At 36.2% G+C, this 24,402-nt stretch overlaps 1 protein-coding gene across 1 annotated transcript; it reads right to left on the bottom strand.

Moving 5' to 3' along the window:
- Window positions 1–346: 346 nt before the first annotated feature.
- On the bottom strand, window positions 347–2,640 carry LOC107793334 (putative N-acetyltransferase HLS1). The gene is made up of 3 exons (XM_016615657.2): window positions 2,227–2,640; window positions 1,942–2,087; window positions 347–1,469 (listed from the first exon to the last, which is right to left on the bottom strand). Exons 1-3 carry the CDS (start codon window positions 2,464–2,466, stop codon window positions 617–619), a joined length of 1,239 nt encoding a protein of 412 aa, XP_016471143.2. The 5' UTR covers window positions 2,467–2,640; the 3' UTR covers window positions 347–616.
- Between the last annotated feature and the right edge of the window lie 21,762 nt (window positions 2,641–24,402).

Here is a 24,402-nt window from a genome sequence, read left to right as displayed (position 1 = left end):
TTTGCTCAAGAACTTAAACCATAAGATGAAAATAAAAAAAATAAAGGGATAATCCCTTTTGATCCCTAGTTCGTGTTGATAAATATTGATTTTGGTCATTGTGTTTTCAAGTCTAAATTCATATATATATATATATATATATATATATATATATATATATATATATATATATATATATATATATGTATGTGTGTGTGTGTGTGTTATATATTTTAGATTAGTTTAAGAACTGTATATATCACCCTCAAATATGGAGTAACTAACATAAATTTAAGATAACTCATAGATAAATAAATTATATAACAATTAATAATGCCATTAATTTGTAAAGATTCACAAGCAAAAGTATCAAAAGGCACACTTCAATTCATTGAAATTTGAAGGTTAAACGTGCTGATGCCACAAAAATCATAATCCGAATTTACCGATATTTACATGACTAAAACCGCAATTTCCCTTTAGGAAAAAAAAAACATTACTATATTGTTTCTAGTTAATTGGATTTTGTTAATATTCTACCAAATCATTTCCTCTCTCTCTCTCTCGTTTGGGTTGTTATACAATTGGAGAGCTTATCCAAAAGTTCGTCCATGCAAAATCTTGCAAATTAACGTAGTTAGAAGTCACGTGGATCAACGAAAATGACCGAAGAAGAAGAAACTGGAGACTCCACCCAATTATCCGCAGATTCACCATTCTTGAATTCAAGGTTTTTCATGCACCACAAATCTCCCCATGAAAATTTATTCCAACGTGGGATTGCCTCTCTTACTGGATCATCAACCCCAACTTCAGCCACCAACAAACTACACTCTCTATCATTTCTCCCCATGTTGTGTGCGAATGCACAAAGATTTTTCATTAGTCTCGGACCTTCTTTTCCTTCCATGTGAATTCCATATAATAAATGAAACCCAAAACTCTTAAAAATATTCGGGATAGATGGCACCCTTAACCATGGCATCCAAGAATCCAAAACCCTAGTCCCTAGGCAACAAGCATATTTTAAAGGTGATATGCCGCTCACTTGTAGCTTGTAAATATCTTTAGTGTTCCAAACACTTAGTATAGCAAAAGTTGGTGGGAAAGATCCACTTTTGGGGTCCCAATTAAGGAGGGTTTTCTTTGGTACGGCCATGAATGTTCCAAAACTAAGGTTGTTGTTTAGGATACGGTTTATGTCTTTGGGGAAGAACTCTGAGTTTGCAAAAATACGTCGATAAAATGACTCGGAGAGTTGTGGTGAAACTCGAACAATGGCAATGTCCGATGCTATGGGCTTGTAATGAGCATGAACTGGTTGCACCAAAACTGAAGGAGTACGAAATTTGACATAATTGCATTTGGAGGTGAATAATTTGATAGAAGCTTGGTTGTTGCTGTCCGTGGCCATATAAGCGTATGTTGCTCCATTGCTTCTGCTCCATTCTTCTAATTCCTCAACTAGTTTTGTTCCAATGCCAAGTCTCCTAAAGTTGAAAATAACAACAGCAAAAATAATGAATACAGATTCAATAGTTAGATAGGTATGATGGAAAGCATGTTAGACAACTTTGGATAATTAAATTATAAATGGTTTTTAAAATGGTAAAAAAGTAGGAGACAATTTTCCATTCTTCTAGTCATTTTGGGAGTCTCCCATTGATGTTTGTAAAGTAAAATTAAAGGTACTTTGGCCCATATAGTTTAACTTAATCAAACATACTGTGAGTTAAAGAATATGTTCTGATAACGACATGATTTTTCATAAAATACTGTTTACACGCATCATTTGCGTAGATATGAATTTGGATAGTTGGGAAAGCATATCCTTTGCCTTATTTCTTCGCATTTGTGCGTGCATCTTTAAGATTTAAAGTATAGATTCTAATATTCTATCCATATTTTGTCGAAGTTTCAGTGAAAAAGAAAAACATTACGGCAAAATTATAGCCCACATACCTGTGTTGAGATGAAACTCGCAGGCCAAGAATATAAGCAATCTTTACGTAAACTGGACATGGAGTGGAGCCTTTGTTTCCTCTGGTTACAGTCTTTATACAACCTCTAATTATCCCAACAATTTCTCTACACTCAGCTTCAGCTACCTGTTCATCATTACATTTAGTTAATAACATATTGGTCATGAATTGAAAATCACTTGAATGGTTAATAGCATATATTGGTAATGAAAGAGCAATCCAAATAATTAAGAAGAATTAATCTAAATAGCCGCTCATTAATTACCAGCATGACATGTAAGGGGAGGTTGCGAATACGGCTAATGGGGTCACCCATGAGGTCAGTGAATAACGATGGTTGCCCTCGTTGTCCGAAATCGCACTGTCCCTCCAACTCTTCCACTGCCAACTTGTCTCTCTCTTCATCGTATTGTCTCACTATCACTACTGGTTTCTTATCTTCTGCAGGCAGATGATCCTGATCATTATTAGCTGCCAAATTCTCTTTTGAGATTTTCAGCGACATTTAGCTATGCTACTTGTGTAGCTAGGCGATAGAGAGAGGATAATCTAAGAGTGGGAAAGTTGAAGCTAAGCTATATATGAGTTGAGAGCTAAAACTTCATTTACTATCTTTACATATTTATACGGACCTTTTCCTTCCCTATTGCTCTGAATATATTCTTGTGTGTTATCGTGCATTAGCGGCTAGTTCATATATATGGTTAGAGTTATGTTATCTTACAGTACAAATAATTTTTACACTATCAAATTAATTTGACATATTTATGATATCATGTTTGATATATCGTAAGCTAAAAAAATAGAATAATAACGTGTCATCATCAATTAAATAATTGCATTGATAGTGTAAAGTTATTTATAATGTTAGTATATATAACCTAAACTCAAATATTTAAATATATAAAGGACCAATATGGTGTTACTAAAGGTAAAGAGGATGCATGTATCTAAGTATACTTTATTATCTAATTGATGGTGATTGTTAATGTTTATGCTGATGGTGTTCCAATAATTGTTGCTCTATTGGATTGTCATCTTGTGTTTTAACGATGTTGGCAATGAATATAGTACCCCTTCTTTAATACTATTATTACTTCTTGCGTTTCAATTTATGTGAACTTATTTCCTTTTTAGTCCATGTCAAAAGAATGAATTATTTCCTTATTTGGAAACAATTTATCTTTATGCAATGATTTATAACCACACAAAATATATGTGCTTTATTTTACACCATAATTTCAAAAGTCTTTTCTCTTTTCTTAAACTTCGTGTTCAATCAAATGAGTTCACATACATTGAAACAGAGGGACGAAGTATCTCTTTTTCGAATAAGTCGTTCCAATGGTTAAGTCTGCATGCGCTGCGAAAAGAACCATAGCTAGGTCAAATTTCCTCTTTTTTTGTTTTTCCTTTTTCTCACCAAGTCGAATTTCCTCTAAGAATAATTAAATTAGTATGTAGAAAAGAACAAACATTTGCATTGGTCTTTATACTGCTGAAAATTTCTTTGTGCGTTCGGTAATCGTGCTTCTAGATTCAGTTAAAAAGATTAGAAAGCTGCGAAACAGTTTCTTCCAAATAAATTCAAAGTTTTGGCAAGGAAGATTCGTTATGGAGTATTAGTTAGGAAGAAATTCTGATTCATATCTTTGATTTCATAGTCCCTCCATTTTTCAAGTACTCATTTAAAAATATTTTTATGGAAAGAAAGGTTAAAACAAAAAAGGAATACCATGAGAAGAAAAGCAACGAGAAAAAGGAATTGGTACCAATATATTAATTATATTAATTAAGTTGAAACCAATGCTTATGTGGGGAGCTAATGAGAAGTTTTTGTTAGCTCTAAGACGTACCTTCCCATTGGATATGAAAATAAAGTAGTTTCTTGGATCAATAATTGGGATGGGTTGGTGAGAATCGTGGCCAAACAAACAGAGGGAGGGAGGGTTTATTGGCTAACATGTGGAGGGGGCTTATTAGGTGATAATAAAATCACATGATATTCAATATATAAATAACCCATTTGCATTCTGCTTTGCCTTTTCTTACAAAATAATGGCTGATGACATGGGGAAAAAAGGTGACAAATGTTGGATGGCTAAGAACGCACAACTTTTTCTTTTTCCAATTTTCCTAGAAATATTATTATTCTTTCTTCATGTGTTTCTAATCTTAACCTTTAATTTGGATTTAATGATAACCCGCCGCCTAAGAACAAAAATTTACTATCTTTTATGCACATGAAATCTGAACCTAGTTGCTGGGTTTAGTAGCTAGGGTAGTTTACCAATATCGAGATCTTTAATTTCCTTTTGGATAATGTAACCCTAATTACTAGTCATTCAAAATTATTAAATATATATGTGATGTATGATGAGTAGCCTAGAAATAGAAGGCTATAGAACGATATCTATAGTTAGATCTCATGGTTTTTTTTTAAAGTTTAGATCCTTCACGTCTGAGCACGCGAAACAGCTAGGATACCACTTGTTTTATTACTCCGTTGGGTTCAAGTTACTACAATAACAGTGTGAAAAACTAAAATGTTAATAAAATTTTACTCATTATAATTGATAATTTAACCTATCGTACAGTTTATAGATCGATCTTGTTACAAACAATTATTAATAGGTAACTTCATTTTATTGCGTAAAAAATTATATTACTAAACTATAAGAACACAAAATTAAAATTCAATTCTAATTACTACTAGTATATTTTATGAGACCTCCTTTCTTTCAGCTTCTTCTTTTTTGTCTTTTTCCTATTTTGCTTTTGTTACAAATAACTAGATGGAAAAGAGAAGACAAGGTGGACCTATAATTACTTTTAGGAAGATTAGTAGTGCGTAGAAAACAGATTATTTGCAGCGTATAGCCTTTTTTGAGGCCATGTTCTAAACTCTATTCGCGTTCGCGCTAGTTCAATAGGCTAATTTTCAATTAATAATTGAATAAATCTTTATTTTTATAGACAGATTGAGTCCACTAAACTAACAGGGAGCAGAATTTAAATTGCTGCCTCAAAAAGGCCATTTGTGCAAACGCCCCGAAGAAACCAGGACGTGAACTTAAGTTACAAGATAGATGTAATAAAGATGAGCTAAATTTAGCGTTTTATTTAAATTACTAAAGCCGAATGTCAGTTAAAATACAATAAGGAGTTAAGGAGTATTATGCGTGCATGTGATGATACAACAACAAATCCAGTGGAATCCACACTGGGTTGGAGGAGGATAATGTGTACTGAAAATAGCCAAAAATATTCTTGAACTATTTGAAATAACTCAAAAATACCCTCTATTTTTTTTTGGTACCAAAAATATCCTTGCCGACTATATTTTAGACCACAAATACCCTTAAACTGTTAGTCTTGCCGTTGAAGGTGACATGGCAGCCCAACTGGGTTAGATTTGCTTACATCGCCATCCACCTAAGCAATCCAACATGGCAAAATTATTTTTTCGGAAAAATTATTTTTCCGGAATTTTAAAAAAAATACAAAATCAACACTTATTCCGAAAAAAGTAAAAAAATTTCGAAAAAATTATTTATTTTGGAAATTTTTATTAAAATACAAAATCATCACTTATTCCCAAAAAAAGTAAAAAATTCCGGAAAAAATATTTATTTTGGAAATTTTTATTAAAATACAAAATCAACACTTATTCCGAAAAAAGTAAAAAAATTTCAGAAAAATTATTTATTTCGGAATTTTTTATTAAAATACAAAATAACACTTATTCTGAAAAAGTAAAAAATTTCCGAAAAAAATATAATTTTTCCGGATTTATTTTTACTTTTTTCGGAATAAGTGTTGATTTTGTATTTTAAAAAAATTTCTGGAAAAATAATTTTGCCTTGTTGGATTGCTCGGGTGGATGGTCATGTAAGTAAATCTAACCTAGTTGGACTGCCATGTCACCTTCAATGGCAAGACTAGCGGTTTAAGGGCATTTGTGGCCCAAAATATAGACGACAGAGATATTTTTGGTACCAAAAATAAACGGAGAACATTTTTGAGCTATTTCAAATAGTTCAAGAGCATTTTTGGCCCTTTTCCGTAATGTGTATGCAGACATTACCCCTGCCCTGAAAAAGTAACTGTTTTCGATAGACCCTCGGCTCAAAAAAGAATATGCATGCATGTTATGATGATGGATAATATGACTATGCTCTATATATATCTGCCTTTTTTTTAAGAAGGATGTACCAATTAGTTGCTTCTACCTTATCTGAAAAGCATATTCTAAGTTGAATGCATATCTCATAATAATCATCTGTCTGAAAATGATTCTCTATTAAATTCTCTAAACAATGAGAACAAACACATGAAGTATTGACGACACTTGAAAGATAGCAGAAAAATCTGTTATGATGAGGTAAAATAAACAATATTCATCGGCAAAGCATATTCTTTTTCAACGCAGTTCTAATGTTTAAGGAGAATATATGTTGGAGAAGCCTTGTGGTATGATTGTAATCTTGTTCTTAATCTTTTTCCCGGATTTCTCTTATTAATTTTTATCTTTTTCTGTAAAGTCCGTGTTAGGTCATAGGTGCAACTCGTTGCTTTAATTTATGTATTTTAATCTGGATACCAGACTCGGACCTCATTGCATCTTTATAATACTAATCGCTAATTAATTACAATTTTCAACCATGACTAAATGTAGGACTGTGTTTCAAGTTGAGGCGGTTGACTCCAAGAGTATTAATTCCCTACAATAAAAAAATATTAGTGGTTGAATTTAGAAAAAACCGCGACTGTCAGATGGCTGAATTTATGCGGCCACAAATTCGAATTAGTTTGACGCATGATGTCACTGAATTTTATCACTATAACAAAACTAAAGTTAAAATTCATCTTTCGTCGCATTAAAGTTAATAAACCATTTTTGAATTACTCAAGTTACAAATAATTGGAAGGTCAACTTTCTAAGATGAATTATGACATGTCACTCGATACATTAGCGCTATGTCACTCAGTAAATTCAACGTCAAAAAGAATAATATTCACCTTATTTTTATTAGCTATGGCGGCAACGACTATTAACTCGAATGGGCTTTTCTGAAAGTCGATACAGTAGCAGCGGCGCAAATTAAATATACAATGTAGGTGGTGAGATGACATGTTACGTCGCGTCCACCTCACTTAAATTTCATGACATGTGGGATTTTTTTGGCTATGATGGAAGGAAGTTAACGGCCTAGGGGTATTTTTAAGAGAGAAATTCATTTATAACCCATCCCGCCAAATATAATTTTTATTACCTATATAAAAGTCGTGCAGTTGGTTTTGGAATTTTCTAGATATGTTACAATTGATGAAGTTTATTGTGTCCATATGTGAAATTAAATGATATTTAGCTTAATATTTTATATATATATATATATATATATATATATATATATATATATATATATATATATATATATATATATATATATATATATATATATATGTTGCCTCATATTTTACTCGTGTTTCGTGGATTTCAGATGTGAAATGTGTTAATTTATGCTTATTCGTGGTATTTTTATATGTAGGAATCATCCGAAAGCAATTGGGGGCGAAATGTGCGAAATTAGAGCCAAAACGGAGGAAAAATGGGAAAGGTGGAATTTCAGCGTCACCTATGGCGTGACAAGATTTTTTCCAAGTTTGCCCGAGACAAGGTTATTTCGGTCCAAGAACCCCTCCCCCCTCCCCCTCCCAACTCGTATAAAAGGGGTTCTAAACCTAATTTGGAGGGGATCTAACATACTTTGAAGGAGAATTCACGTGGGAAAACACACACCACGATTGGAGGAGACTTCCAACTAGTTTTTCTTCTCTTCTCTTCTTTTAATCTCAGAGTTTATTAGTTCTAAAGTTTTGGGTGCTACATAACATTGTAGTTTGAAGTTTGAATTGTTCTTATTATTTTATCATATTGGTTTATTTATTCAATCTTGCACTTAATTATTGATTGCTTGATCACCAATTGAATACTATTTACGAATCTAGGATTGAACTCGGGAGAGGGAATTCTAGATTGCATATAAGATTGAGTAGAGCAAGATCTTGAACTCGAGCATCAGGACGGATTTGCGGTTAGGATAGGGATATACCTAATCGCCTTTTTTGGTTATTATACGAGAATTATTAATGTGTTCTTGTTAATCCTAATTCCATAGGAATATAGGAGTTAGGTTAGCTTGAATAGGCGAGTAGTACTTCGGGAGAAGGCTACGGGTAATATTAACCCCGTCAATCAATAAACCAGATAAATTAATTAGACAATTTAAGTAAAAAAACTCAGCGGGGTTGTTAGTTAACCCATAGCTCTAGAATATTGTCTCTCATTGAATTCGTCTCTAATATTCGCCAACTTGTTTCCTTTAATCTCTTAGTTTACTACTCTAGATTAGTTGCAGTTAATAATCTTTAGAAATCGCTTGAATAGATTAATTATTTTAGTTTAATTTAGTTGATAGTTAATCACAAGTCCCTGTGGGTACGATATCTGGACTTACAATCATATATAATTACTTGTCGACCACGTATACTTGCGTGTGCGTTTGGGAGCAACAAGTTTTTGGTGCCGTTGCCGGGGACATAGAAATTAACTATTCTACTAGATTAGATTATTACTTTTTGTTTATTCAAGTTTTTTATTTTTAGCTTATTTTAGTATTTTATTATCTTTGTTGACATGGCATCTAGGAATGAGAATTGGTCAAATATTGGTTATTCTTATTTTGGTGATCCCTGTTCATATTGTGGAGGACCACACTTGTGGAAAAATTGTGAATCTCAATCGTATGGGTGGAAGTTTTGTAATGTGTATGGTTATCAATGTGGTCATTGGGATGGTTGTCCTAATTCTTATTGTCCTTCTCAGAACTCTGATTATGACATTTCTAATAATATTAATGAGTTTGATAGGAGCAATGAAGTGAAGGATGAGGAACATGTTGCCCGTATTATGGAGATGATGAGGCAAGTAGCCGAGAAACAAGATGAAAATCAAAAGGCTATACAAAGAATTAGTGCAACAATCATGAGAATGGAGGCTGAGGCGAACGAAGTGGCTAAAGAGAGCGAGTTCCCACCAAAAGATAATTTTGAAGAAGCAGATATAGTGAGCCAATGGCTAGAGGAACAAGCTCAACTGATAAAATCTCATGGGGTTCTACGTAATGGTCTTTAAAATATGGCAGAATAGTTGATAGACGAAAGAACTAAGCTCAAGCAAGAGATAGACCAATTTGACTCAGATATCCATGACATGCAGGCTCAATTGAATAAAAAGTTTGAGGCGTCTGGCGCCCTACAACTAATTTTTGTGGATACTGGTCAGCTTGTGGAGCAGAAAGAAGAATTTCAACTATTCGACCAAAATATTATTGATGATGCCGAGGTTGAGGAAGTGTACAAAAGTGAGGATGTCAAAAGTGAAGCGATTCTAGAGTTGGAGCGCATTCGACCTCATTCTAATTATTTTTCAATATTGTGCTTGGTTGGTGACACAAGAATTGATCCATTCAAGCCTATGAAGGAGTCAATGAATGGGGAACAAAGTACTTATATTCTGAAATTTGTCATGCCAAGGAGACAAAACGACATCCATCACTTAAAGGCTAAGAAGTGCAAGATGCGACATTGTTTACTTAGTTCTTTTGTATTCGTACCACCGGCCCAAGAACATGACAGAAAAATTGATGCAAAATTGGGGGCACAATTCATATCCTCAAAGTGGAAGAAAAAGTGGTAAAAGTGATAGCGTTGTGCCACGACTATAAATAAGGCATTTGTTGGGAGGCAACCCAATTTACTGTTTCTTTTTATTTTGTTTAATTTTTTTATTGTGTTATTTTATTTAGTGTTATTTTTGTGTTTTGTAGGAGTAGAAACATGAAGTCAAAGCCAATAGGCGTGTGCAAAAGCAAGCAGGTGGTTGAAGCTAAGTGTGAGGTACCCGCACAAGGGACCATACTTGGGAGAAGTGTGAGTAGCCCAAGAGCTGTTAATACTTCAGCCTTTGGCCGACCGGGGAGTCTCTTTTACCTACTTGTTATTTATATATAGTGTGCATTGAGGACATTGCATAATTTTAAGTGTGGGGTGAGGAGATTGTCTGGGTAAGTTTTTGTGCTACCTTAGCTTAGTTGTAATATTCTTTCTTAGTGTAGTGATTTTTGTTAAATAAATAAGTAAAAAATAAATTTTAAAAAATGAAAATAAAAAAAATCAGAAAATTTGGACTTTTTCCGACGATGGATTTGATGGATAACTTTCTTGAGGGATTAAGGTCCAATGAATTTTTTTTTAAAAATATGTCTTTTATTTTTCTTTAGGTAGCAATAATTTTCCGTATTTTTTCTTTGTGCCTCGGTTCTTTTCCATGGGATGTAGTTTAAACCGGATAATTATTTTTTGTTTTTTTTATAGTAGATTGGGACTTTAGAAAATAAAAGGAGGAAGATTGATGAACTTACGCTCCTTTGACTTGTTTGATAGTAGCATATTTAAGCTTTGGCATATGGAGTATTTTTCCAATGTTTTGAAATTGTTCATGATGCCTTGATGAAATTGGATATCATGTTTTATGATGCCTATATCTCTTTTGCTTGACTTATATTCACTGTGTGCTTAATGCTAAATATCTTGTGGCTCATTGAATACTTGTATTGTTTGAGAGTCAGAATGAGACCGTCCTTAGTGATTCATGTGCCATGTGTGAAGTGAGATTTTGTGTAGTCCATGTTATTGTGATTAAGTTTATAACTTGCCCGATATGTGAGTCGAAGCGAAATTTTAGGTGATGCTCTATTTGAAAAATGATTTTAGGCTTTCTTTGATCTTTTTGAGCTTAATGCTTATCACAAAATAAAAAATATCCCTAGTTAACCCTTTTTAGCCTATACACTTTTATTTGGCATCCACATTATGAGCCTATAACGCTTTTGTTCTTAATTGATATTATTTTGATCCTGTTACCTCTGAAAGTACTTTAATTGTGAATGAGCGCTAGAAGAAGTAAGGACTAAGTGTGGGGTGGCTTTTGAGTGGAACCAATGGAAGAAGAAAGGTGCATTTTTTTTTTGTAAAATGATACACCACTGGGGGAAATTGAAAAATGGAAAAGAATAGTTGAAAGGAAAAAAAAATCGAAAAAAGAGAAGGAAAAATTGAGAAGAATAAATTGTTGTCTTGTTCTTGCTAGTGGGGTATAAATTAAAGTAGTGCTTAAAGAAAGAGGGAATAATTTTGGGGAGTGATCTTGTTTGTGAAATTGAAGTGGATTGAAGAATTTACGCTTGAGTTTATTATGTGATGTGTTAAAGTGCTTAGGAGGGTAAATCACTAATCCTGAATATATAATACCCGTCCCTTAGCCCACATTACAACCATATAAAGTCCTAATTGATTTTAGATCGAGTGAGCCTATATTCATGGATATTTATATTATGGGCAAGCCTACATTACCTTTTACATGCATGTGACTTATTTGTGAGAGTGAAAGATTTTCTTTGATATATGTAAGTCCTTAAACTATATTTGATCATAAGTTTCGAATGTGTGGTTCAACTTACTCTCTTGTTCCTGTTGTGAGGGCATATGGTTTCACGAGGGATAGGTAACGCTATTACACTTCTCCGTGATATTGGGTGTTCAATCCATGAGTGCATTGTGATATTGAGTCGGCTTTTGAGGCTAGGATCGTTATGAGCACGTTGTCATTGTTGTGAATATGTGAAAAATGGCATAAGTAAAGGGAAGTGTAAGTGGTTGCATATGCTACAGTTTAATTGTTGTTATCAACCATGGTCATTGGTGGAGTGTATGTTGGATAAAAATTAAATTGCTCTTCCCTAGTTGAGATGTACATTGTTGGGGTGTAGTTGATAGTCCAGTTGCTCGAGGACGAGTAAGAGTTTAAGTGTAGGGTGTTGATATTTACCTTAAAGTATATATATTTATATGTATATTGCCTCGTATTTTACTCGTGTTTCGTGGATTTCGGATGTGAAATGTATTAATTTATGCTTATTCATGGTATTTTTATATGTAGGAATCATCCGGAAGCAATTGGGGACGAAATATGCGAGATTAAAGCCAAAACAGAGGAAAAATGGGAAAGGTAAAATTTCAGCATCACGGGCAGCGCCCTACGCCACCTGTTGCGCCGTGGGCAGAATCTTCAGCATTCCAGCGCCAGGGCCAGCGCCCCACACTGCCCTAGACGCTGGTGACAAGATTTTATCCAAATTTGCCCGAGACATGGTTATTTCAGCCCAAGACCCCCCAACTCTTATAAAAAGGTTCCTAAACCTAATTTGGAGGAGATCTAACATACTTTGGAGGAGAATTCACGTGGGGAAACACACACCATGCTTGGAGGAGACTTCCAACTAGTTTTTTTCTCTTCTCTTCTTTTAATCTCATAGTTTATTAATTCTAGAGTTTTGGGTGCTACATAATATTGTAGTTTGAAGCTTGAATTATTTTTATTATTTTATCATATTGGTTTATTTATTTAATCTTGCGCTTAATTATTAATTGCTTGATCACTAATTGAATACTATTTACGAATCTAGGATTGAACTCGGGAGAGGGAATTCTAGATTGTATATAAGATTGAGTTGAGCAAGATCTTGAACTCGAGCATCGGGACAGATTTGCGGTTAGGATAGGGATATACCTAATCGCATTGCTTGGTTATTATACGGGAATTATTAATGCGTTCTTGTTAATCCTAATTTCATAGGAATATAGGCGTTAGGTTAGCTTGAATAGGCGAGTAGTGCTTCGGGAGAAGGCTACGAGTAATATTAACCCCGTCAATCAATAAACCAGATAAATTAATTAGACAATTTAAGTGAAAAACTCAGCGGGATTGTTAGTTAACCCATAGCTCTAGAATATTGTCTCTCGTTGAATTCGTCTCTAATATTCGCCAACTTATTTCCTTTAATATCTTAGTTTGCTACTCTAGATTAATTGCAGTTAATAATCTTTAGAAATCGCTTGAATAGATTAATTATTTTAGTTTAATTTAGTTGACAGTTAATCACAAGTTTCTGTGGGTACAATATCTGGACTTACAATCCTATATTACTTGTCGACCATGTATACTTGCGTGTGCGTTTGAGAGCAACATTATACCTATGCACGATCCCTTGTCTGTTCTAAATTTGTTTTATTGGCACCAATTTGGGAAGAAAAAAGAACAAGTGGTACACTGAATGGAACACTAGTCGGACTCAATTGGTTTTTAGTGGTTTTATTGTCTAAAGTAGATGAAGCTTAATCTTTTTAATGTTTCCCGTTGGCTTCGTATCTTGCTAAAGGAGTTATCGAGTTTTCATTCACTAATGCCTACTAGAACACAAAAAAGTACTTAATTAAAGGACAAGTAGCTTTTAGTTAGCCACTTCACGTTTTTAAGTCCCAATCATACTCATACCTTTTCTTCACTTTAATTTCTTTGCGAGCGCTTTCAATTAAGATAATTTTGGTTTTTAACACTCCCATAAAATTGTGGTTACTTAGTCCCGACCGATGATAATGATTGATATGTCGTGTTCAATGATGTTTTTATTTTATGTTTTGGTTACTTAGTCCCTACGGATGATAATGATTGATGGGTAATGTCTAATGATGTTTTCATTTATCTTTTCCCCTAAAAGTTGATTCCACTTGCACATTTCTCTAGATGAAAAATGAAAGTAGTGAATGCTGATACCAAACTTCATAAAATTATTCCCAAATTCATGTAAAAGATCTTTCATTCATGGAATAGAGAACTTTATTTGTTTTGTTGGCTTGTATTCAAGTTAAGATTTTTGCTAGTTGTAAGAAGATTAATTTCACGCACTGCGTTGCTTATGTGTATCGAGTTCATTAGTACACGCTAATAGAAAGTAACATTAAAATTATTAAAATAATTTTTTAATAAGTATGTATACATGAAAGAATATAGTCACGTACAATGCACGCACGCACCGATAAACTAATTTAAGAGAATTTATTTGATGCTTATGAGTTGAATTTCCATACCGTATCTTAGAGGTGCAAGATTCAGTTTTCACCGTGCACTTCCCTTCCCTTAATATCTTAAAATAATATATGAAAACAAAATAAAAATAAAAATAAAAATAAAAATAAAATATGGAGCAAATTGGTCAAAAGAATTGCAAAAATATGATATTTTTTTGGGTGATCTTTAATTTTTGACTCCTGCTTGCCTCGTAAGCAAAATTTCAAATCAAAAATTAAAAGTGTTACCCGTGTGGCAGAAATTTCCCTAAAAAGTCATATTTGCACAGTACCTACTAGGCGGCCCGAGTCCATGAGGATATTGACAAAAATGGGTCATTCTTTGTGATCCTTGTAGAGTCATGTCTATGGTTTTTCACTTGTTGAAGTTGATTTATAGCCGGTTTGACCAAGCTTATCAAAGAGGACAAAAGTATTTTTTTTCTTTTTTCCCAAAATCACATTTTTTCTTAACTTGAGGTGTTTGGTCAAACTTTTTTGGCAAAAAAAGTGCTTTTGGGAAGAAGCAGAAGCAGTTTCTGAAAAAACAGAAAAAGTAGCTAGAACTAGAAGCAGTTTTGACTTTTCTTTTTACCTAAAATACCCTTAATAAAATATATTATATACCAAAATAACCGTTAAACCTAATACTTAGGATAATAATGTATAAGTATTTTTTTTTATTTTTAGGATAGCTTTCTAATATATAGTGACTTTAGGGGTGAATGCTTTTATATTTGTTGAATGAATTTTAATATATTTAACTTATATTAAAAGAATTAAGTACTTTTTAATTTTATTTTTATATTTTACTTAAATAAAATAAAAATATTTAATTATTGCATGTAATAACAAATTTTGAGATTATTTATTTACTTATAATATTAACTATTAAGTAAATCTATTCATATTCTTATTCGTAATTTGACATTTAAAAGTACTTTCTGAAAAGTTTGGCCAAACACAAATTATTGCTCAAAAGTATTTTTAGAGTGATTAGCCAAACACAAACTGATTCTCTCTAAAAGTAATTTTTTAAATATATAGTGACTTTAGGGGTGAATGCTTTTATATTTGTTGAATGAATTTTAATATATTTAACTTATATTAAAAGAATTAAGTACCTTTTAATTTTATTTTTATATTTTACTTAAATAAAATAAAAAGATTTAATTATTGCATGTAATAACAAATTTTGAGATTATTTATTTACTTATAATATTAACTATTAAGTAAATCTATTCATGTTCTTATTCGTAATTTGACATTTAAAAGTACTTTCTGAAAAATTTGGCCAAACACAAATTATTGCTCAAAAGTATTTTTAGAGTGATTAGCCAAACACAAACTGATTTTCTCTAAAAGTAATTTTTTAAAAAGTACTTTTTAAAAAATAATTTTCAAAATAAGTTGATTTCTCCCGTTTGACCAAACAGGTTATAAGTTCATATCCCTCTTTTCTGTTTCCACATTTTCGTGGCCGCCTCCTCCCTATTTCTGGCCCCTCTTCATATCGGCTTCAGGTCAGTAAAAATTGAAAATGACCCGGTCATATGGTCATTCGTATGTATTTGGTGCTGTGGGGCAAAACACTCGTGTTATTTAAAAAATGATTATGAATTTTGAAAAAAGCTATCAACCACTGTGTGCTCCAGGAATATAGCTAATTTAGATGGTTAATAAATGGTAGTATTAGGTACTAACATGTTGAGAACTATAACACGGATGAAGTATTATCTAGTGTAAGAAAAAAATGGTTAATTATAGCTTGGTTATGGAGTAATATTAAGCATAGGAACTAATGTAAACTTATAATACACCAAACTGTATAGAGAACCTGGTTCTCTATCAGTTCCCACATAACACATACACACAACAGTAGGTAAATAACATAACAATATTTTACGTGGAAGACTCTCATCTTACGGGATTACAAACCATGACCTACACTCGTAAGATTTCAACTTCACTAAATGAGCAAACTTTAGATTACAACCTATTGTAATTTAAGAATTAACCTCTTAATCCCTCACTTACTTGTAATAACTCTATTACAAGCCTCTTTGTAATAACTCTATTACAAAGCTCACACTTTGACTAACTCTAGCCAAACACAGGGTTATGGTTTTACAAACGATGTCCTACAGAATGCTTCTAACTAAGATGAGTAGGAATTACTAGTACATAACACTTAACAAAGATACAACAACACTAAGGACATATGATAGACTCGGTGCTAAGATCTGGTCCTTCGTTTTGGTGCTACTTTGTTCTTCAAGCCTTGGAGTCAATGAAAGACGACAACACATTTGAGAGAGACTTAATGATTTAGGGTTTTCAAGTATATGTTTTCCCTTATCTCATGTTGGTAATATATAAGTGAGGTCATTGGGATGATGTATGCAATTATATGGTACAAGGCATGCTCCATAAAGTGACTGCTGCATTGTTGCGTGTGCAGAGAAACAGTGCAACGCCTTTAACAGTTGTAGGGAATTGACTTGTACTGTCACCGGAGAAACTGATAGCCATCTGTTCCCCCTACCGTTTCTTTGACTGAACATGTTGGAACTTGTGCCATACATGAGACTTGTTGTTCTTGAGCACTTTGAGGATGTGTAATAGGTTTCCAATCTGGTTCTCATATGAGGTTTGTTAGATCATCAAAATACAAAAGGGCACATAACTTAACAACTTCCCCCTTTTTGATGATGACAAACTTATAATTGAAGTTCTCTACACAATGTTTCCTGCATAATGACTTTATCCCCCCTGAGAACCTGAGAACTGTTCCCCCTCTCAATTTTCTTCCCCCTTTTGGCATCATAAAAATATTATACGCAAGTAAATGGAAAAAGAAGTCCAGCAAGGTTAAGTCACGACACGTGTGCACACAACATGGTTAAAAACAGAGCACAAGAGTATAACATACATAGCAAATGAACTGCGAAACTGCATAGAAACTGCGAACCTCCTCTTACCAAACCTTGGGACTTTGAGTGGTAAACAGATGAGTCCACTTCTGAAACTCGTAGATGGAAAACAGTTATCTCATGCTTGACATTTCAAGAATGTCAGCGTCAAATGCTCTGCCCCATAGCACACATTACTTTTTAAGGTTTTCTCTTCTCTCAAGTTAAGACATATCCACTTTGGCTTTCTTGGAGTAACCGTGTTCCTCTTTGTCACTTGCCTTCCTCTTCATAAACTTCTTCACACTTTTCTCCTTCTTTTCAGATTTTTCACCAGACTCCTCTCCTTCAACACTCTTCTCTTCATCAAACTCTATCGCTTTCACAGACTATCTTCTCCTGGACTTTGTAGTCACAAATTTCTTAGAGGATTTAAGAATTAAGGAAGCAAGTTCCTCATTCACCCCTTCATCGTAAACATTCAAAACATTTACTGGATGCACATCCTCCTCATTCACCAGCTTTCCCCCTTTCACCAGCCTCGTTCTTTTCTTTTCCTCTTTATTTCTCTTCAGAGCACTCTCCAAAGCTTCTTTCTTCTACTGCCTGGTAGTAGATCTTTTAAGAATGGGCTTTTTGGAAACTTCCCTACCACTTCTGGCAGCAATGAAACTTGCCACAATCACATTATCATAGTCTTCATCATTGTTTTCATTTTTCTCTTCAGACAAGGGTCTCATTTCAGGAATAATAAAATCCAATGGCACTGCATCAAAGTGAGGAGAAGGAGTAGTGTAACGACTCGTCCATTCATTTCGATAGTTGTAGCCCTGTTCCCCCGTTTACTACTCATTTTATGCTTTATAGTTGTTATGTGACTTGCCGGGATAGTTGGTTCGGGTTCGGAGAGGCTTTGGAATAAATTGAGATATTTAGTCTCAATGTTGGAAGCTTAAGTTGATAAGGTTGATCAGATGTAGACTTATGTGTAAATAACTCAGGAATGGAGTTTTGATGGTTCCGTTAGCTCTGTTGGGTGATTTTGGACTTAGGAGCGTGTCCAGATTGTAATTTGGAGGTCCGTAGTGGAATTAGGCTTGAAATGGCGGAAGTTGAAAATTTAAAAGTTTGACCTAGAGTGCACTTTGTGGTTACCGGGCTTAGATTAGAGTTTCGGGAGTTAGAATTGGTTTGTGGTATCATTTGTGACTTGTGTGCAAAATTTGGGATCAATAGGATGTGATTTGATAGGTTTCAACGTCGTTTGCAGAAGTTGGAATTTCCTTAGTTTTAATAGGCTTGAATTGGGGTGTGATTCGTGTTTTTGATGTTGTTTGACGTGATTTGAGGGCTCGACTAAGTTCGTATCGTGTTTTAGGACTTGTTGGTATGTTTGGTTGAGGTCCTAGGGGCTTCGGGTTGATTTCGGATGGTTAACAGATCGAAAATGAGACTTAGTGCATTGCTGAAGTTGTGAATTTTCTGGTGTGATCGCACTTGCGAGGGGTTGGTTGCTGGTGCGGATGGGGTGGCGCAGAAGAGAGGATGGCTTGAGTTGAGGGATTTCCGTAGGTGCGAAGGATTTGTCCGTACCTGCGAGGTCACAAATGTGGAGAGGCGTTGCAGGTGCGCGTATGAGAGAGGAAGCCTGAAGGCGTAGGTGCGGATGCGCATCTACGCATGAGCGACCACAGAAGCTGAGATAGGCTGGGGGTCCATGTTCGCAGAAGCGAAGGAAAATCCGTAGAATTGGGACCGCAAATGCGGTCAAGTGGAGTGGAGGTGCGAGACTCCTGGACAGAACCTTAAATTCAAGGGTTCGCAATTTTTCTTCATTTTGAACATTTCAAGCTCAGGATTGGGCGATTTGTGATAGGATTTTCGAGATTTTTCTTGAGGTAAGTCACGTGTATTCATTTTTAATCAATAATTTTGTTTCTCCATTGAATTTGCCACATAGTTTGTGTGTATTTAAGGTAGGATTTGGGAGTTTGAGGCTAGGGATTTGGAGGGTGGCATTTGGGAATTTGGGTGACGATTTGGTGTCGGATTTTGGTAAATTTGGTATGGTTAGACTTGTGGTTGAATGAGATTTTGAGTTTTGTAACTTTTATCGGATTCCGAGACGTGGATCCAGGGGTCATCTTTTGAGTTGACTTTTGATTAATAATTTAGTATTTTCTTATGGAATTGATTCCTTTAGCCCGTGTTAATTGTATCAAACTGTTTGTGGCTAGATTCGAGGCATTTGGAGGCCGGTTCACAAGGCAAGGGTATGTTGGAGTAGGTATTTCCATGGCTTGAGGTAAGTAACAGTTCTAAATATGATCTTGAGGGTATGAAACCCCATATTATGTGTCATGTGATTGGTTTTGAGGTGACTTACATGCTAGGTGACGGGCATTTGGACGTGCACCGTAGGAATGGTGACTTGGTAAATTCCTAGGAACCGAGTAGTTGAATAATCTGTTGTTATCCATATATTCTCCATGTGTTATAGGAATTGAACTGTAAACTATGTTAGAAATCATGTTTAGACTATGTGTTGGCACTGTAGGGACCCACAAAGGTCGTGTACATATTGAATTATCTGCTAAATTGTCATTCTGTACTCAGTCACAGCTTTACTTGCATATTACATCTCAATATCTATCTTTCACTATTGATACATTATATTATTGTTGTTTGGGCTGATTATTATTATTACTGAGAGATCGAGAGACTGGAGAGGTTGATGACTGAGTGAGGCCGAGGGCGTGATTGTGAGGATATTTATGGGATTGTGCTGCATGCCACAACATATTTTGTTGATTTATGCCATGATTACTTGTTATAGCACTTGGGCTGAAGGAGCCCCTCCAGAGTCTATACACACCCCTAGTGAGTGCAGGTACCTACTGAGTACGAGTGCCGAGCGATTGAGAGGAATGAGAGACTGTGAGGAATGAGTGACTGTGAGGTTGGAGTGCATGGGAGGACTGAGTGACTGCTGCTCTGAGATTTTGCACTTGATTTCATTATTGTTGAACTTCAGCTGGCATATATCATTGTCATGTAAATATTTAGAGATGTTATATCATGTTTCAATTGAACTTGACATGAATTAACCATTTTGGACTTAATTGTCGAATTTGAAAGCATGCCTATCTTTCTATGTTGTAATTTCTGTAACTAAACTATATATGTGAAGCTTGTCACTACTTTCAGTCCATTATTTAGTCTTGTTACTTACTGAGTTGGTTGTATTCATACTACACCCTACACTTCCTGTGCAGATCCAGGTGTTTTCGGACACGGTGGGTGTTGATTTCCTTGCGCAGCTTGATTGTTGGAGATTCCAAGGTAGCTGCACGATGTTCGTAGACCTTGTGTCTCCTTAACTATCTTTCTGCTTTATGTATTTAGTTTTATTCTTTCATAGACATTACTTTTAGACTTGTGTTGTATAGACACTCATGTACTCATTGACACCCCGATTTGGGAACTTCCGTATCAAGTTTTGATTTTTATCCAGTTTATGAGAGCTTTAGTTATTTAAACTGTTTAGCTCATTTTCATTTAAAAGTGTTGGAACATTTTGAAATGTCGGCTTGCCCAGTACCATGTTAGGCTCGATCACGACAAGCTAGTTTTAGGTCGTGACAAGTTGGTATCAGAGCCATGGTTACATAGGTCTCACAAGTCATGAGCAGGTTTAGTAGAGTCTTGCGAATCGGTACGGAAACGTCTGTTCTTATATTCGAGAGGTTGCCGAACCCTTAGGAAATTTCACATTCTTGTATTCTTGTCATACTGACTTGTTGATTCCACTAACTAAACTTCTGTATTCTATTCTCTCACAGATGGTGAGGACACGTACTACCAGACAGGACAGACAACCACCAGTACCACTAGCTAGGGCCACAAGAGGCCGAGGTCGCGGTAGGGGCAGAGGTGTAGCTCGTATAGAAGCTAGAGCAGCACCTATTGATCCACCAGTTGCTCCAGCTCAGGAGCAAGTTCCAAATGTGGTTGAGCCAGTGGGGCCAGCTTAGGCACCAGCTATGCCCATTGTGATTCTAGGCCTTCAGGAGGCTTTGGCTCAGCTTTTGACAGTGTGCACCGGCCTTGTTTAGGCGGTCTCTGTTCCGGCCGCAGCAACCACTTCTCAGGTCGATGGAGGTACTCAGACTCCCATCGCCCGTACACCAGAGCAGGTGATGCAGGGACTCCAGATACCGGGGGTACTACCAGCCCAGCCGGTTGCAGTTGCTCAGGCCTAGGTGGGTCCTGTTATGACTAATGATGAGCAGATGAGACTAGAGAGATTTGGGATGCTCCAGCCTCCAGCATTTAGTGGGGCGGAGTCTGAGGATGCCCAGGACTTTTTGGACAGGTGCCAACGAATGCTTAGCACGACAGGAATTCTGGAGACCAGTGGGGTCTCATTCACTACTTTTCAGTTTACTGGGCTGCCTTTAGATGGTAGGAGGCTTATGAGAGGCACAGGCCAGTCGGTGCAACACCACTTACATGTCATGAGTTCTCCGTTCTTTTTTTGGAGAAGTTCGTGCCACAATCTCGCAGGGAGGAGCTGCGTAGACAGTTTGAGCAACTACTTTAGAATGATATGTCTGTGACTCAGTACGAGATGAGATTTTTCAAGTTGTCCCGTCACGCAGTTTGGTTGGTTCCCAAAGATAGGGAGAGGATTAGAAGGTTCATTGATGGCCTCACATATCAGTTGCAGTTACTTATGACTTGGGAGAGGGTATCTGGTGCTACTTTCAACGAGGTGGTTGATATTGCTCGGCAGATAGAGATGGTCTGTAGTCAGGAGCGTGAGGAGAGGGAGGCCAAGAGGCCTCGAGGTTCGGGTGGTTTCAGTGGTGTTTCTTCTGGAGGGCAGGGGTCGTCCTTATAGGCCCGCTCAGATGGCTCGTCTAGGTCACCGTGGTGCATCATCCAGCCATGGTTCATACAGTGCTCGTTAGAGTTAGCCATCTCTCAGTGCCCTTCCAGCTCTGAGTATGTCCCGTGCTCCATCAATTTAGGGTTCATCTATGCCAGGCCCTTCTAGCAGTTACTCGGGTACTCGGGGCCCGATTCAGTCCCCACCACCACCACCACTTTCGGGGAGTTTCTTCGAGTGCGGGAAGTTTGGGCATATATGGAGACAGTGTCCTCGTTGCGTGGGAGGTCCATTGTAGCAGAGGAGTCAGGTTAAGACTTCCTCACCAGTTACTTCACCACCCGCCCAGCCTGCTCGGGTTGAGGCCTAGTGTAACACCCCGGAAAATTTCAAAGTACTTAAGTGTAAGGCTCGGTAAAATTTGCAAAGAAAATAATGTTTCATGGTGCCGGACTAGACTTATGTGTTTGAGAATTGTAGAAATTCTTCGTGGCGAGCTTGCAAGCTGCGGCTCGGACCTTTGGGTTGAACAATGCATCGGAATATAAAGGAAATTTTTTTGCCAGAAAAGTGTGTTTATGCGGTCCATTATGCGACCGCATAATCACTCCGCGGGCTGCATAATGGCCGCAAAAGTGAGCAGGAGAGGGATATTCTGGAAGTAGCTATGCGGTCGACTATGCGACCGCATAACTGTTATGCAGTGCATTATGCGACCGCATAACAGTTATGCAGACCGCATAGTGACCGCATACACATACAGTTCTTTTGGCTATTTTGTAACCAATTATGCGACCGATATGCGGTCCACAAAACCATTATGCGATCGCATATGCGACCGCATAACCTGTTCCGGAACTTCATTTTTGGGTTTTTAAAACCCGACCCTACTTCATTAAATACACGTTTTGGGCCATTTATGAGAGATAATCTGACATTTTAGAGTGAGAGAGAGAGTGCCCTAGAGTGAGAAAGTGTTCTTCAATAATTGTTCTTCAATTCTTGCTTAAGTTTTGGAAGATTAAGAAGGCAAGCTCACGAGGTCTTCATCCTAGAGGTAAGATTCTACACCCTAAACCTTAATTTCGAAATCATCTGAAAATGGGTAATTAGCAAGATAAATTTTGGGCATGAGAGTTGATTATTTTACATGCATGTGATATCAAGGGGTGTATGAAGATTGTTGAACTAAGCATGGTAAAGATTGGGTTGTGGGATGATGGAATCCTCCATAAAAAGACCTTGAAACCTTGTGCACACCTAGTGTTTGATAAAATGCTCAAATGAGCTAGAACCATGATCATCTTCCTAATTTTGGTTTAATTTGTTATATTTCTAAAATAGATTGACGTTGCTAAGAATTCCGAAACATTTAGAGTGTAAGGAAGCTCAAGTGAGGTATGTTGGCTAAACTCTTCCTTAAGAGTTTGAATTCTCAATATCCTTGTAAGTTCCGAGGTGTTGATTATAAATCAAGTATTCCGATAAGTGTTTGTGATGAAGATATATGTTCAATTCGTATTTCAAATGCTCTTATAATATTGCATTATAAATTGAGGATGTGTCCCAAACTATGGATTACGTATCCACACGTTATAATTTCTAGTTGTGATTTATGTGAAAGGTATTATGCCAAGCTGTGTAGAGATTGTGATTGTGATACACCTCCACCTGCATACATTGGGTGAGGTGGCATGACCACTTTGAGTGGGAATTATGGTATAGAGATTGTTATTGTGATACACCTCCACTCGCATATATATATTGGGGTGAGGCGATAAGACCGCTTTGTGTAAGGATTATGATATTGTGGACACCTCCACCCGCATACATTGGGGTGAGGTGGTACGACCGCTTTGTGTATGGTTTTGGTATTGTTGTGGCACCACCACCCGCATACATTGGGGTGAGGCGGCATAGCCGCTTTGTGTTGATATTGGTATCGTTTATGCATTTCCACCCGCATACATTGGGGTGAGGCATCATAGCCGCTTTGTGTAGGTTCTTGGTACTGTGGTTATACATCCACCCGCATACATTGAGGTGAGACGGCATGGCCGCTTGATTTGAGTTGTGGTATTGTACGTACACCTCCACCTGCATACATCGGGTGAGGCGGCGGGGCCGTTTTGTGTGAAGATGGTTATAGAGGATCTCATCTTAAATCCTATAAATGTTGTTGATAGCCTTTAATAAGCTTGCTATGGTTGAGACGATTATCTATATTATTCTATTGCCGCACTGATTCATCATAATTATCTTGTATTTCTAAATTCTTAAATTGGTGTTTAGTTTTCATACTAGTACTATTTGACGGTACTAACGTCCCTTATTTTGGGGGGCGCTGCATCTTTAAATGGATGCAGGTGGTTCTACAGCAGGAGACATTGATCAGTGATAGCGGTACATCTTCTTCCCAGCTGACTTGGTGAGCCCCACTTCATCTCGGGGTCATGTATCTTTTGTTCTTTATGTATTATGGTTGAGATATAGCCGGGGCCTTGTTGCCGGCATTATCATTGTACTCTTCTTTATCTATAGAGGCTCCGTAGACATAGTGTGGGTTGTGTATTGGTGCTGGGAAAAGACAAACTATGTTATGTTGTGG

The sequence above is a fragment of the Nicotiana tabacum genome, chromosome 4 (genome assembly GCF_000715075.1).
Source record: "Nicotiana tabacum cultivar K326 chromosome 4, ASM71507v2, whole genome shotgun sequence".
NCBI lineage: Eukaryota > Viridiplantae > Streptophyta > Magnoliopsida > Solanales > Solanaceae > Nicotiana > Nicotiana tabacum.
The sequence above is the reverse complement of the archived record's forward strand: the minus strand, read 5'-3'. Positions and strand labels throughout refer to the sequence as shown.

Excerpts from the sequence above, each read along its gene's own strand:
- LOC107793334 (XM_016615657.2), bottom strand. The coding sequence starts at position 2,466 with ATGTCGCTGAAAATCTCAAAAGAGAATTTGGCAGCTAATAATGATCAG. Across the intron at positions 2,088-2,226 it reads TCCCCTTACATGTCATGCTG|GTAGCTGAAGCTGAGTGTAG; the intron begins GTAATTAATGAG and ends AATGATGAACAG. Across the intron at positions 1,470-1,941 it reads CGAGTTTCATCTCAACACAG|GAGACTTGGCATTGGAACAA; the intron begins GTATGTGGGCTA and ends TTTCAACTTTAG.